Below are 15,636 nucleotides of genomic sequence, written 5' to 3'. Positions count from 1 at the left end.
AACGTCCATCACTTTTCAAGTATAATTATTGCACTATTTACATAACCGAAATCGCTGCGTGCATTGTGCGAGTTTCTCTTTCCCGCGAGGCGTAGGACCACGGGGGCGTGTGAAAGGGATGCACGCTGCAGATGTGGTCTCGTTGCATCAGTTTCCCCCGCTCGTCCTCGGCTTTATCTCTTGTCACATATAAAAAAGCTTTTCTTTATTACGCGACCAACCACTTGTCGATTGTCGGCGGTCCTGTCGTGGCGTATCGCGACGGTCTTGTTGGCAATCCATCACAAGTGGCGGGAAACGATAAGGCTGAAAACACGCCATTTTCTTACTGTTAAAACAAAAGGAAAACGTGCCTTCTAGCGCCAAAAACAAAAACCGTTCAAAAAAGTCTTGCAGTTCTAATTACAAACGAAAAAAAGAGCTAGAAACGCTCAAAAGGGAACAAGCGAGGCATTTAAAAATTCAATATCATATTGTGAATAGTGAAACATTAAGAATAAATTGTTTTAACCAAATTAAAAGTGATTTTTAAAATTAAAATTAACAGTGACTGTTTCGCAATGGGTGTGATTAAAGGATTTGAAAATACTAGCCGTCATTTGTTTTGCGGAGATAAAAACGACGCACGCGTTTCAGCGGGCTGTCAAAAATCATGTTGCCTGAATGTCAACAAACAACCATGCGTTGACAATCAAGTGTCAAGGTTACTAGGCGAATGTCATCGGCTGGATGTGCCACAGATTTTTAACAATGATTCACCCAACAATGCTGAGGAGATTATAAAATTTTCACCCGGAAAGTGTTCGGATAAATTTCTTGGAAAATCGTGCGGAATATCCAGGATTGTGGTTATTTGTGTTTGGTTGCTATCGAGTTTTGGAAGTGTTATTGCTGCACCGTCGTTTTTCGACGATTCTAGAAGATCTTTTGATCCTCTTAAATGTGGTAAGTCATAATTGATATTTTTTAGCTCTAGTTCCGCAGAACAGGGTTTATTAGTTGTATTTAAAGTTACATATTATAATTACAACAACAATAACAACAACAACCATCACGGCGTTTCCTTGTAAGGGCAGGCAGAGAGGATAGAACGCCATATCACTCTATCTTTGCATACAGATCTCGCTTCCTCTGCATTCATACATCTTCTCGTGCACGCGCGCCGATTATTCCGACTTTTGACATGTCCATCTTCAAGTATTTGTTGGATTTGGTCATGCCATGTCTTTTTCGGTCTTCCTCTATTTCTGCATCCATCAACATTTGCATTGTAAATATTCTTAGTCGTTCTTTCGCTGTCCATTCATTCTACATGTCCAAACCACCGCAGAGCTCTTTTCTTGATTTTGTCGATAATGCTTGTCTCAGCCTTACATAATGTACGGATCTCAACATTTGTGCATCTATCGTACATAGTTTTACCACACATTTGCCTGAGAGATAGCATTTCGATAGCATTCAGCCTACTTTCACCCCTGTTTTTCCAAGTCCGTACTTCACTCCCATACATCAGGGTCCGGACCAGGACTCCGTTGTGAACTGATAATTTTGACTCTTTCGACAATTATAATTATATTAGTTATATATTATTAATACTTGGTACATTTCTACTTATTTATTTGACCTCTTAATTTCCCCTTTTAATGAGTTGTATTAATTTTTGTGGTAGGAAAGATTTTTTTAAACAAGTTTGTTTTAGACTCAGAGTAATAATGTACCACAGCTGTAGAGTCGCCCATACGGACAAAAATCATTTTAGGATTATCAATCACAAAGTTAGCTATAGTTTTACAGCAAAACATTGAGCCGTAAGACTCAGGTTGAGAATCATAAGTGCCAATCGAAATCATCTGTTTCACGTTTGTTGAAAAACCAAAAATTTACTACCCTTTTGTTCTATGCAATAGAGCGAAATGGCGTTTCAATAGCTGTGACGCCTGTCCCCTTAGGTTTGAGACGTATACATTTAATAATTTATATTTACCATATGTTCCAAATTTGTATTTTTTCAGTTCTTTTTTTTTTCATGTAATGATCTCCATGCTATAATGGCTTACGGGAGATTATTGAATAATCATAGAATAACACCGTTTAATTTTTGTCCTTTCGAGGAGATCCTTAAATTTTAATTCGGCGGCGGCGTCGGTGTTGTGAGTGCGGGAAACTCTTTTTTAAATATTAATTATTTTATTTTATTTACTTACATATTTTGCTGTTTATATTTGTTACATTTTTTATTAGATAATATACGAGTATCGCTTTATTTATAAAAAAAACGAAATAATCCCACATGGGCATGGCCCGTGCGTAGGTATACTAAATCTAGAATCCATTATGAAATTTATGGCGTAGGTGCATTTATGAATACATTAAAAACACAGAATAAAAATTTAAAATTATATTCTGTTTATTTAAGTGGAAAATATAAAATATAAAAATTTAAAAAAAAGATGCAGACCAAAAATTATTAAATTATAGTTAGATAATTTAATTAAGAATAAATACGAATGCAAATAAAAAGTTTACCTGGAAAAGAAAACGTTGACATTTATATTTTTGACCCAGTTTATAAATGAATTATTTGAAGAAGAGAGGCTTAAATGATCATTTAAATTATATAATATAATAAATAGGGTTGCGGTACCATGGCTTATGTCGCGGAATATCATGTCAGAGATCTGAGGTTCAAACCCCTCGCTAACCCAACTTGATTCACATATTCTTGTAGTGAATAATTTATAACTTGTCAAAAATGTCCCTAAAAGTAAAATGTTCGGGTTAATCCTACTAACCCAAATATTGATTTTCAAAAATCTGGGGCAAGAATAATTGCAAAATCCTCCCCTTAAAAATACAAAAAAAGTTTCCAAAGATATCAGTTTTTCCCTTGGTCCCTTTGTGTACCTTGATACCTACACGTGTTAAACAGAGGGGCTGTAAAGTTTTAATGATTATGTCAAATATAATATTTCATATTATATAGTAATTTGCTCACTGCTGTGATTATTTTTGTAAAAGGTTCTTTGGACCGTAAATAATTAAGTATAATATTCCGTATTACACGAGAAATTAAAGTATAAGGCAATACCAAGTTTTAGTCCCAATACTTATGTCGTCGTCCATCTTTCAAAAAGGCATATCTCGAATTTGTTTCTTTATGAGACGATCTTTAAGGAATTTGTTTGGAATATTTTTGGTGTATTTTTCTGGGTTATTTAAATTATTTTAAGACGGTATGATGCCCATTTATGAAAATGCCCGACAATATGAAAATTTTTACTAAAATTAAATCCTTAGAAGATATTAATAACCTTCAAAGAGACCTAGATGGGGTCGTTAAATATTGCAATGATAATTTCCTTTATTTAAATGTCTCCAAATGCTACAAAGTGACCTTTACCAGACATAAGATAATAATACCATCCTTTTACCTTATAAATGCATGCAAAATTACTGAAATATACTGTATTCGTGACTTTGGACTATATTTGGATAAAAAATTGACATATGAAGACCATATAAAGAAGACAGTAAGCAAAGCTTACAAAACATTGGGCTTTATAATAAGAGTCTGTAAGCCTTTTAACAATCCACAGACATTAAAAACACTATATTTTGCACATGTACGCAATATCCTTGAATATTGTTCCATTGTCTGGTCTCCTCAATATTCCAAATATATTTCAAGAATTTTTATTTTTATTATTAATAAAACATATAATACAAAAATTACATATTATACTCCCAGGAGTTATTAGAAACTCAGTTGGGACCGCACATAGAAAAAACATTTTTTTGACAATACTTCTTCTCACTTTAAACAAATTTAAAGAAAATGCTAGAACCTTAATTAAAAATAATAATTATAATTTAATCTAACTGTACCTACCTAACATTTTATTTTTTGTTCACTTTAATGGTGTTATTATTTTCTCTTTTTCGAAAGAAGAAAGAAGAGAGAACTGATAGCTCCTTCCAGCTAAAACAAAAAACTTTTTCTTTAATTTTTTTTATTATTGTAATATTTTATTTATTTTTTACGTGTGGAATAATGCGGAGTGGCTATTTCAATGTACGCTTTTTTTCTTCTTTTTTGACATTGTATTTAGAAAACTATAATTGGGCTATAATTTTAGTTTATTTGTAAATATTATTTTTTTGTTGTAATGGCTGTTGTTTTTTTCAATAAATAATTTAAAAAAAATATTCCATAAATGTAACTTAATTTTTATCAAAATATTCATAACTCAATCTCGACAAAAAACGAGCCTTTTTGAAAGATGGACGACGATGTGTGTAAGGATGATATGAATCTGGCAGAATAACGATAAAAACAGAGTGAACGCGGTTGAAATGCGATTTCTTAGATGAATATGAGGGATATCAATGTATGACAGGGTTATTAATGATGAAATTAGGCGAGAGTGTAAATGTGAGTCAGGTATAATTGATAAGAAAAGGTCTCCGAGATGGTTCGGTCATGTACAACTAAATGATGACAAGAGAATGGTAAAACAGGTAAATATACCGAGAATGAACGGTAACGTGAGACGAGGACGACAAAGAAATACGTGGCATGATCAGATAAACCGAAATCTTAAGTCTGGTCATGTTAAAAGCAGACCGAATCGAGGGGCATGTATGACAAGATGTATGAATACGGAAGGAGCTAGGAATGTATGCCAGAATAGACGCGTGTGCTATCCATCCTCTCTGCCTACCCCTACGGGGAAATAGTGCAATGGTAGAAATAGTAGTAGTTGTAGCAATACTAAAAAAACATCAAATTTATTCACTATTTTAAATCCTTAAGAGGAAATGCATAATGCCTAATTAAAATCGAGGTTTCGTCTTCCCGTTTTCCACACCCCAAAACTGAATTGTTATTGTATTTTCTGTTTTTCAAAATGACGTATCGTATTTGTATACCGTACGTACGAAGATGGCAGATAAAACTGGGCTCTGTAATTAATAATAACGTTAGTAATTTAAAATGTTATAAACAATAACATGCCGTTGATTTCCTTTTATAGGATTTTTACATTAGAGTAGCCATCGAGTCAAAAACACTCGTCTAGGATTCTGTTTGTATTTTTTATTTTAAAAAGAAAACAACAGCTGTTATTACAAAAAATACAATATTTACAAATAGGCAAATAATTATAGTTTTCAATACTCTTACTAAATACAATGCTAAAACATAAGAAAAAAAGCGTACCTTCAAAAAGCCACTCCGTATTATTCCATTCGTAAAAAAAATAAAACATTACAAAAATAATAAAATGACTGTTCATGTCGTCAGAACTACGACCTGACTTGGGAGGATGCACAGGTACTGGACAGAGATGCTTGGAGAATCTTTGTGGACACCATATGCTCCAACTAGGGAGCGGACATGGAATAATGACTAATAGAGAAAAACCATTTAATAAACCATTCATAAAACCATATAATTTTTCACCACGAAGTTAGCTACAGTTTACATCAATATAACGGGCTGTAGGTACTCGGGTCGAGAATTGCAAGTGCAAACCGAAACAGTCCGTTACACTTTATTGTTAAACTAAAAACCAAATAAAAATTGGATTTGGATCGCTAAAGGGTTTCTCTAGATAAATATTCGTCATCATCATCAATCCCTTTAGGCACCTAATGGTGCATTGGTAAACCAATCGCAGCGTATCTTGATTATTTTTTTGTAACATGAAGGTAAGATGATCAGTCTTACGCTTCAGGTACCAGTCCATGGACTATGAAATATTCCAGTGTGAAAACACCCTTTTAAATAAATATTTCAAACCAACCATGTCGGGAATCGAACTCGAGACCTCTTGCATGGTAGGCAAACGCGCTGATTTATTATTCCCCTTAGAATACAACAGTGTAAGTCTCTCTCCAAGCATATGAGCTAGAGAGGTACAGAGTACACAAAATATATTTCAATTTGTACATTTCAAAAGTAATAAACAAATCAAAGTTCCAATTTTGTAAATCTTTAAAATATACTAGTAAATAAGATATGATAGAGATAGACGAATTCTTTAAAAAAAAAATAATAATAAAAAATAAATGCATAATAAATAATATTTTCGTAATTTCAGCATGTGTTAATTTGGTTTTTCTTTTATTTTTCTTTTCTTTTCTTTTCTTTTCTTTTCTTTTCTTTTCTTTTCTTTTCTTTTCTTTTCTTTTCTTTTCTTTTCTTTTCTTTTCTTTTCTTTTCTTTTCTTTTCTTTTCTTTTCTTTTCTTTTCTTTTCTTTTCTTTTCTTTTCTTTTCTTTTCTTTTCTTTTCTTCTCTACGCTCAGACGCTGTAGTCTTTGTGGGCATTTTTTTCCAATTCATGCTTAATTTTAAGATGTATTTTTGTTGTTATATTTTTATGTAAATAATATATGTATGGAAAAATAAACAAGTTTAAAATTTAAAAAAAAAAGATGGATATATCAGTCGTTTCTTAAAATTACAGTAGAATCATTATCCTGACCTTTAAAATTAAAAATGGCAAGGCTGAGTTCAAGTTCGTCCATTACATCATATTATAAAGTGTGTCAATATTACTTGCTTCAATCGCAAATAAATTATTTGCATTTCTCTGGGTTTATCTCATTTTTTAATGCCAATGTTGTCAAAATGGCCATACCAAATGACATTTTGAATGCTAACATTATTTAAATAAATATATTTCAATGCTACGTTTACATAAACCCGATACATTGTCGTTTTTTCTTATGCGAGATATTGAATGTATTATTTAGCGGTTGTTTATATTGTAGATATTGTTTTCATTATTTAAGACACGTAGGTGTTAATAATTATTTTTTATTTGCAATGAGGTAGCTTTATCATCCTGAAATCGTTTGACTAAATTCACATATTCATAAGCGGTATTAGCAATACGCTAAAATGAATTATTTATCTGAGACAATGTTCCAATTCGTGAAGGTACTGGACATGAGACTTTAAAAAAAAAAGAGTGTTAGTCATATTTCTGGTCATTCGGTTACAAAAGTAGATCCCAGCAGAATGCTCGTACGAGGTTTACCTGTAATTTGAATTATTTAATACCAAAACACGTACGACTTTTGCTCTGAGGAATTTCTCAAGACTGTTTAATGTCCCGGATGTACATATTAAGTTCTCCCAAATGAAAGCCATTTTCAGAAAGAGTGTACAAGTTTGTATTTTGTTCAAGGGAAGAGACTAATGCAGGCGACTGCTGAGAGATATTGCATACTATTAATCGTGTTTTCCAGATGTTTATTGAATTATATATTTTTTTATTAACTTTTATTATTGCTATTATTTAATAATGTACATGCTTTCACTTTCCATTATGTTGTATCTCAACTCAACAGAGGGCTCATGGCCTCACAGAGTTTGGGATACGTTATTTTTTTTATCTGTATGTTGTATAAATAAACAAATAAAATAAATGATTAAATTGATTTACTGTGCATAATTTTTAAAGCACTGTTTTTGAGAAAATTACCTCAAAAGCGCAGTACAATTAACATCTCAACACGTTTTGCAGCTACAGAGCGCATTAGCGGGTAGGATTTTAGTTCTCTGTTTCCAATTATAGGAGCTAGATTACCAAACATCTTGCAACTACAGAGCGCGTGTACAATTAGATATATAGCATCAATTTACATTTTACAAAAAATTACAAAAAATGTTTTTATAAGAAAAATAAACGTTTACATACAGTCTCTAGGATTCATGTTCTGCAACCCCTAACTACAGAACGCTTAGGGGTTAATAAAATAAAATAAAATAAGTTATGTCTAACACGTTAAATAAAGAAATAAAAAAATATGGCTACGTATCGCTTTATAATTTTTTCCTTTCCAGCGTTGATATATTAATCTTAATAATTTAAATACAGTCCTAGTCTACACACATTTTGACAAACTCAAAAAAAATTTTGATTACACAAAATGCCTTTTAGGCCTAAGGACTCTGTAATTAAAGTAAATAATATGATTTTCTTTGTAGGTGCGTTCAGTGCGCGTACGTTTTCCATAAATCTGTGCGCATGCGTTAACCTTGTAACACTTGGTGTGGTTCTGAACTCGATTGTAAAGTGATTTAAGTCCTATCGGAACAAAACTTAGCCTAGATTTGTATTGTTTTAACACTTGTCTTGTATTCAATCGCCTTCGTATTCGAAGGCGAATGCGGGTAACCTAACCTTCAAATGACGCGAGGGTCACAGTGTACCCCGGCATTATGAACAAATAACGATAGTGACTGAATTCTTAAACATCACTGCGTTATATAATATAACACAGTGCCTAGGATACAAATGTACACAATATAGTATTTATTGATTATCTTCGTGAGAATCGGCACGTATTCGCGTACGTCGTGTATTCCCGTGACAAAACCGATATTTTGTCGAAAATTGTCAAAATTTTATTCAGATCCGCCATTTTGTCGAAAACTGGTAAATGTAAAAAAACAGTCTCTGAGAAAGTACGCAATGATTTTCTTAAACGCTATGACAGGAACAGTCGTGTGTATGATTTTTAATAATCAGAGAGGGGTTGTAAAGGTAAGAATGTTAAAAAGCACCTGATTGATTGATTTAAATGATAAAAAGTGGGCGATATTTAAATTATTTTTCATTAATTATTTGACAACGGCTTTTTAAGGGTTTATGAATATCAAAATACCGCGCGTTATTTTATTTTAATCCGTTATTAATGTAAAGTTTTGACCAGATTTCGTTAGACGACTAAAAGCTGGAAAATGGTCATACACCAATATTAAATTGTTTGTCTTAAATTACAAATTGTAAAAGTTAAAATACCATAAATTAATTTCTAGACTCACTTTGTAAAGCCGTTTTGAGGTATATTAGGTACATAACGAAAATGTTGCTTTATAAGTCATCTATAATAATAATAGTATTTACTAACATTAGGCTAAAAAATACTAAAAAAAATATAAAATATCTCACCCACGTGATAAAGGTTTCAGCTCTTTTACTTCACAAAAGTCAACAGATGGAAGATTTGAGGAAATGTGGATGTTCAAACATGGGCAGAATGGTGAATGTTACACAGTGTGTAAAGTGGCCACTTAAACGAGCCAATGACAGGTCATAAGCCCTGTAAATGCCTAGACTTCCATATCCCCTTCTCAAAAAATTTCCCTCTCTGTTGAAATAAATTTAAATATGAACAACTCCCTAGGGAGGAAATCCAGCCAGTCTGCAACATTTGGACATAATCAAACATTGTTAAAAAATACCAAAAAGTTTATGCATTAAATACAAATAATAAACTAACTTAAACTTTCGGAGTTGACATTAGAAATATGACCTAAAAACAACTAATCTTAGCAAGTAAAAAAATAAGTAAATTTGCCGTAAAGAGCCTTATCAGAGGACTTTTATAGGACAGTCAGTTTAAACCATGTTTTTCAAAACTTTTTTTCGACCTTTTTTTCACCCTTGATATTTAGAGTTGTCATAAATATATTTAGATTTGTAATGGATATTTAGATATTTCATGGATATTTTGATTTGTCATGGATATTTAGATTTGTCATGGATATTGAGATTTGTCTGATTTTTTATTTAAACAATATCTCGATGTCGCACAATACTAACCTACGTAGTGTACTCATATTATTTACTTTCCCGCTATGTTTTTGGTTGTTTTTCTTTCGAAAGATGTATTTATTAATCATTTAATATTTATTCATATTATTTAGGTATTAATATTACTTGACACGTGAAAAAAAAATGTAAATACAGTGCCTCGGCACGAGTTGTGTGCAGAGAGGCGTTCATATAATTATAAAAAAAAGTGTTTCGTATTTATAGAAATTCATTTATAAAATAAATAAATTTATAGAACAGCAGAGTCATAGCATGGTTAGCTATTAAAACAAAGAAAATCGTCTAAAAGTTTTTTAAGTATTATTTTAATGATAAGAAACCATGTCATTGTAATTTGAATATTCAATATTACTTATTTTAAGTTGATTGATGATTTTGAATTATTTATGAAACTATTGGAAAATTAATTTTATTTATTAGGAAGTCAACTCTATACGAAAGAGTGACCGTTAAAAAAATGTATTATAGGAATTTATTATTAGTATGACGGGAATCGAACCCTCGACACCAGTTTTACAGTTCGCCATTTAACCAACTGCGCCGAAGCGCCTGTCAAACATGGATCTTCGCAGTTTTGTGTTAGTGTTGTGGACATAGGTCCGAGGTTCGAATCTCACTCTTCTATAAAATGATTGTGCACGCAGAAATATTGATTGACACAACATTTTACTTTTTTTTTTTTTTTGCACCACAACAGGCCAGGAGGCCTAATTACATCACAGAGCACCCAGGCTTGAGAAAAATCACATTTCAATTTTTGTGTTCTCACCGGGAATCGAACCCGGAACCTTCCGTGCGTGAGTCAAGCGTCTTGACCACTACACCACGGAGGCCGCCGATATATGATGATAACCATTTTCTACCGTCTGTTACAAGAATTTCCAAAAAAACAAATTAACCGCGTGATATCCGACGGAGAATAGCCACACATATCATCTTAATCTAAAAAGCACGGTAAAATTATAATGGATTGAAATTTCTTAGATTCGTTTTACCTATTTGAATTAGTTAATATTTACGTTTTTATGCTAATTGAATCGGCATTCACTTCATAGCACTTTATTATAAATTATTATGAAAATAAAACTTTGTTATTAGTGTTACACAATTTTTATTATTTTACAAGACCACTACTACAGTTTCGGGAGAGCACTCCTCCCATCGACATTTGTATCACCCGTCGATGGGAGGTAAATTCTGCTTGTACTAGGAGTAGGCTCAGTATATGAAGGGTTGGCCAGCTAGAAATATTAGTATGCCTAATGTTGCAATCGGTTCCCATATGGGCAAATGCCTGTTCTAAGAAACCGATTTGTTGCGGCAAATATGGTTTTCGAATATGTTTCCCATAAATAAAAATAATATTGAAGAAATAAAAAAACAGTTATAGCCCAAAAGAGAAAAAAAAAGTACAGTTTACGTTAAATGTAAAAATAAAATAAAATATTATTATTATTATGGATAACTTATAGAGCGCCATTTTCGTGATAAAATACCTCAGGGGCGCTTTACATAGTGATTCTATTGTTAAATTAATTTAATTGAAGCTTTTTAATTTGTAATTTAATTAAAACAATTTATTTTGTTGTCACATGCCACGGATTTATTCAAATGATTTAGAGAACAAGTGGGTTTTAAGTTTTTTCCAAAACATCACTTCACTTTCACAGCCTCATGAATTTAGCAAATTTACTCTGAGCCAGTTTTTAAGCTTTCCCAATGAATGTGTATTTAACTATGCGTTTTTTTTCGATTGTTGCGTGGTATTATTGACACCCCTGAAATTATGGGGCGCATTACCTTTCATGTTCCGGATAGTTACCTTAGACAGCATCAACACATTCCAATATACATGATCAACCTGCTAATGGTTATACCTGTGGGAAAGGCTATCTCTATGTTGAACTTTGAACAGGAATGTTGCGTCTCATAAAACGAAATAATACAGACCAAAATGGACACCAAGTCATTGTAACAAAAGGCATAATAGTACTACACACGTGCGTTTTCAGAAACTATCTACCAGCCAGCGGGCCACATGGCGACGGTATCTACCTACTGTCTACAAACGCTTCTCTTCGGACATCTATCTCCCTTTGTTAACCATGGAGTTGAAACAGTGTTTGATTTATTTAGTTTTTTATTGCTTACTTCTTGGCATGAACACTTGACCAATTTACTACTATACTCTATTTTTTATAAATTTATTGATATTGTTTTAACTTTGCTGGAATTCCTCTCGTCCATGCGCTTTGTAGCTGCACGATGATTGGTTATCTAGCTTTAATATATCAATTTTAAAATACCTAAATTTTGTAAACGGGGTCTAGAATTCCAATCGTCTATGCGCTTAGTAGCTGCAAGGCGTGTTGTAATCTTACTCCTTTTTATTATTTATATATATATTTTTTTTTATTACACTAAATTTATTTGTCAATTTTTAAAATGTGTAAATGGGGGCTAAATTTCTAACTGTCTATGCGCTCTGTAGCTGAAAGACGTCCTGTAATCTAGGTCCTATCTGTTATAATTTTTGATTGATCTTAATTGAAAACGAGGAACTAGAATCCCAACCGTCCATGCGCTCTGTAGCTGCAAGACGTACTGGGATATTTATTAATTGTACAGCGCCCTTGTCAACAATATTATTTTGAATATTGTCATTATTCACGTCTCTGGGGGATTTTTTCGTTAAAAAATTCTCTTTCTTTTTTAACATATTATTCTCATGATATTATGTTTACCTTCGTGTTATTTTTATATCAACCTAAATTTACCGACCTTTTTTTCCTTTCTACATGTACGACTATGAACAAATTTCTTTCTACATGTAAGACAATGTTATGATTATTGTAAAAAATTGTATTCAGAATAAGTTTCAATTAATATCTCACTTTTTTCAGATTTTGGATTTTGCCGGGTTTGCAAGTAGTACCCTCATATATTATATTAATAAATATTATTGAAATTGAAAATTAATCCGTTTATATTTTTCAGGTTGCAGTGGTGGGGGCTCGAAGCGGGCTCGAGTGGTCGGTGGCTCGGAATTGTCTCGAGGCTCTGCCCCTTGGCTTGTGGCTATAACAAAAAATGGACGTTCGCACTGTGGCTCAACTCTAATCTCTCCGAGGCACATTCTTTCAGCTGCACATTGCGTAGAAGGGTACGACAAATAAAATATATATTGTAATTCGTAACTTGTTTCATAATATTAATTTGTTTTTCCAATGTTTCAGTCATAGTTAAATAAAATGATTATAAGTAATTGTTTTATTAAAAAAAAGTATCTATTACGTCTTTGGTTGAAGGAGAGATATGACGTTGTATCACACAGACCCACATAAAAAACAGCCTTTTACGAGTATATTTAACTTATATAGGTACAAGTAAAAGTTATTTATAAGTAAACCGTAATTAAAATATAAGATTCCTGTTCTACCACAATTTGTTTTCCATTTTTTAATAGATAGTTATTTAAAAAGTCCCTACAATTAAAATATTTGGATATAGGTAGTACTCAATTGTTTATTTTTATAAAAGGTAAATATTTCAATTGATTTGTTGTTCCGATGTACATTGTATATTATTTTTAGCGTTATAAGTATTAGGTAAACACAATTATTTTTAATAAAAAAAAGAGCAATGGTTATTTGATAATTTTCAATGAAATTAAATATCCTAACTAGAAACCTCAGACAAAACTAACTCTTTCATACCGATAACCATAGAACTAACCATGGTTTTCATTCCCCTATGCCCAAAGTTCTTAGGTCTGCCAACAAACATACAAGTCTTGATTTCTTTGATAACAAGCTTTCTTCTTTTGTTTATTTTATTGACTTATCTATGCTTTATTAAGTAAGTTCTAAGAACTAATATAAACTTTTAATACTATTACAATTTTTTTATCTAAATTTCTCTATAACATATTTTTTCAAATTAATTTGAAATATTTGAATTTTTTCTATTTCCTTTATTTCTTCAGGTAACTCATTGAACAGCTTCAATCCCTTGTACAATGAGTTTTAAGATTCTGTTTTTCTCCTCATTGGTAATCCTATCTTTTTTTACCGCTTGTTTCTTATGTTTGACATTGTTGGTTAAATTTTAATATTGTTTTTATTTTATTCATCCCCTTAATTATTGTATGCATAAAAATTGCTACATTATATTTAATTTGTTGCTTGACTGTGAGCAAGCCAATTTCTTTACGCATTCTTTCTACATTTGAATATATATTTCTTATATATTAATATTGATATTATACGATCACTGAATCGACTACAAGATCTTTACAATACATAGGTTTCAAGGAATTAAATAAATTGCCACAAAAATTTAAAGTACCAATTTCAAAATATAGAAACAGGACGTGCGAATTGAAGAATTATTTTTTCCAGAAGTACTTTGAATAAATAATGTTAGTTTATCCAGAAAATGCGCATCTTGAACATATATCTTTTAATATTTAACCGTTTTTGCTTGTATATGTAATTTTTAATACTATTTAAATGTTATTTGTGTTTTTTTTATACTTTTTTTAGCTTGTATACATAATTTCAATACGTTTTTGATATAAAAAAAAATAACCTGTATTGGGTGTGCGCATATTTTGTTAATTAAAAAAAAAGATTTTATTTTGTACTAGTTCAGTATGTATATATACATACATTTTTAAAACTTTTTCCATTTTTCTTTCCCAGATTGCATAATGTAAACATTATTTTGAATTTATTTCCATGCCTAGTTTTCCGTTTATTTTGTTATTTTCAAGTATTTTTCATACCCTTTTTAATTTATAGTATATCATAATTTTAATTTTTCTGCTTTTGTAAATAATATTATAGTTTAAAATATAAAAACGTCTTTAAATAAATTTGTTATCTGTATGTCCCTAAATGAGTTTTTTTTAAAAAAACTCCTTGGGAATATTGTTTATAATTATGTATAGTATGTTTTCAATTTAATAAAAAAAAAAAAGTATAAACACCTCTCTCCCGCTTCCACTCCCACCAAGTCTACTATATACCATTGTGTCTTTCTATTTTCTTTTACAATAATTTTCCATACATAAATATGTCCTTAAAATTGCCCATGGGCCGTATATATAAATAAACAAATAAAATAAATAAAAATGCAATATTTTTCAGCGTCAATATTGTCGAGCTCAGAGGGTGGTTGGGAGTCCACGCCATGTCTGAGGCCCATGCCACAGGAAAGGGTCTGAGATTCTCCAACGCTTTCCCTCACCCGAACTTCCAGATCGATGGCTTCCATAATGATATCGCAGTCCTGGAGTTCCAGCATGGGGTCCAGTTTTCCAGCCTCGTCAAGCCCATATGTCTGCCAGCTAGAGGTTTGTTTATATATATTGCACTCTTAAAAGTTCACCGTTGTATGTTTAAATTGGCCATTTTGCAAGAAACCTGACAATCTTGTTAATTTTATTTATTTTTAAACCATTAATTTTGCGGTCAAACATTTTTACTAATGTTAGAAAATATTATTACAACATTTTTGAAAAATTTTATCTCAGGATACAAGAGTCAAAATTTCACATTCCAATAATAAAAAGGGACTTACATTAATAAGATGGAGGTCTTTCACATTAAAAAATATTTGAAAAATAATATTCCCCTAATAAATAATCAAATGTCGTTTCAATAAAGCCAACTTTTTGATTTAAAAATTTACTAATCGTGTAACTTTCAACCTCTTAGCGCTTCCCCTTCCCAACCCCCTACCTTGCCCGTTCTCCAACTCACCACTAAATAAAATGAACCTATTTTAGTGGATGTTCGAACCCGGTGGTTTTTACTTCCCCTTTAACTCTGCATATAATTGAAGTGTTTTTTCATAAATACTTTATATACTACGGTGATGGTAAAGGTAAATGTGTATTTTAGTATTTGCATGTTGGTGTAGTGAGTGCCCTGACAAAGAGACGGGTACGTCTTGAAACCGGTAGACATAAAAAGTCAGTAAGTGGTTATATACTTATTACAT

The 15,636-nt window shown here is 31.6% G+C and overlaps 1 protein-coding gene across 2 annotated transcripts in view; it reads left to right on the top strand.

Annotated features, from left to right (window-relative positions):
* Positions 1 to 218: 218 nt before the first annotated feature.
* Positions 219 to 15,636, top strand: part of LOC148275520 (trypsin 3A1-like) — a 28,606-nt gene continuing 13,188 nt past the window's right edge. Inside the window, exons 1-3 of one of the 2 annotated variants that reach the window (XR_015824007.1) lie at positions 219 to 945; positions 12,628 to 12,793; positions 14,781 to 14,986. Coding sequence is in view for 1 of the 2 variants with exons in the window: in XM_088235593.1 (XP_088091719.1) it covers positions 561 to 945; positions 12,628 to 12,793; positions 14,781 to 14,986 (757 nt within the window). In the remaining variant the exon portion in view is untranslated. The remainder of the gene's footprint in view (positions 946 to 12,627; positions 12,794 to 14,780; positions 14,987 to 15,636) is intronic. The other variant, XM_088235593.1, reaches the window with a different exon arrangement.

Source organism: Micrasema longulum, unplaced genomic scaffold (genome assembly GCF_059751315.1).
Source record: "Micrasema longulum isolate JH-2025_06_02 unplaced genomic scaffold, ASM5975131v1 h1tg001408l, whole genome shotgun sequence".
Taxonomy (NCBI): domain Eukaryota; kingdom Metazoa; phylum Arthropoda; class Insecta; order Trichoptera; family Brachycentridae; genus Micrasema; species Micrasema longulum.
The sequence above is the reverse complement of the archived record's forward strand: the minus strand, read 5'-3'. Positions and strand labels throughout refer to the sequence as shown.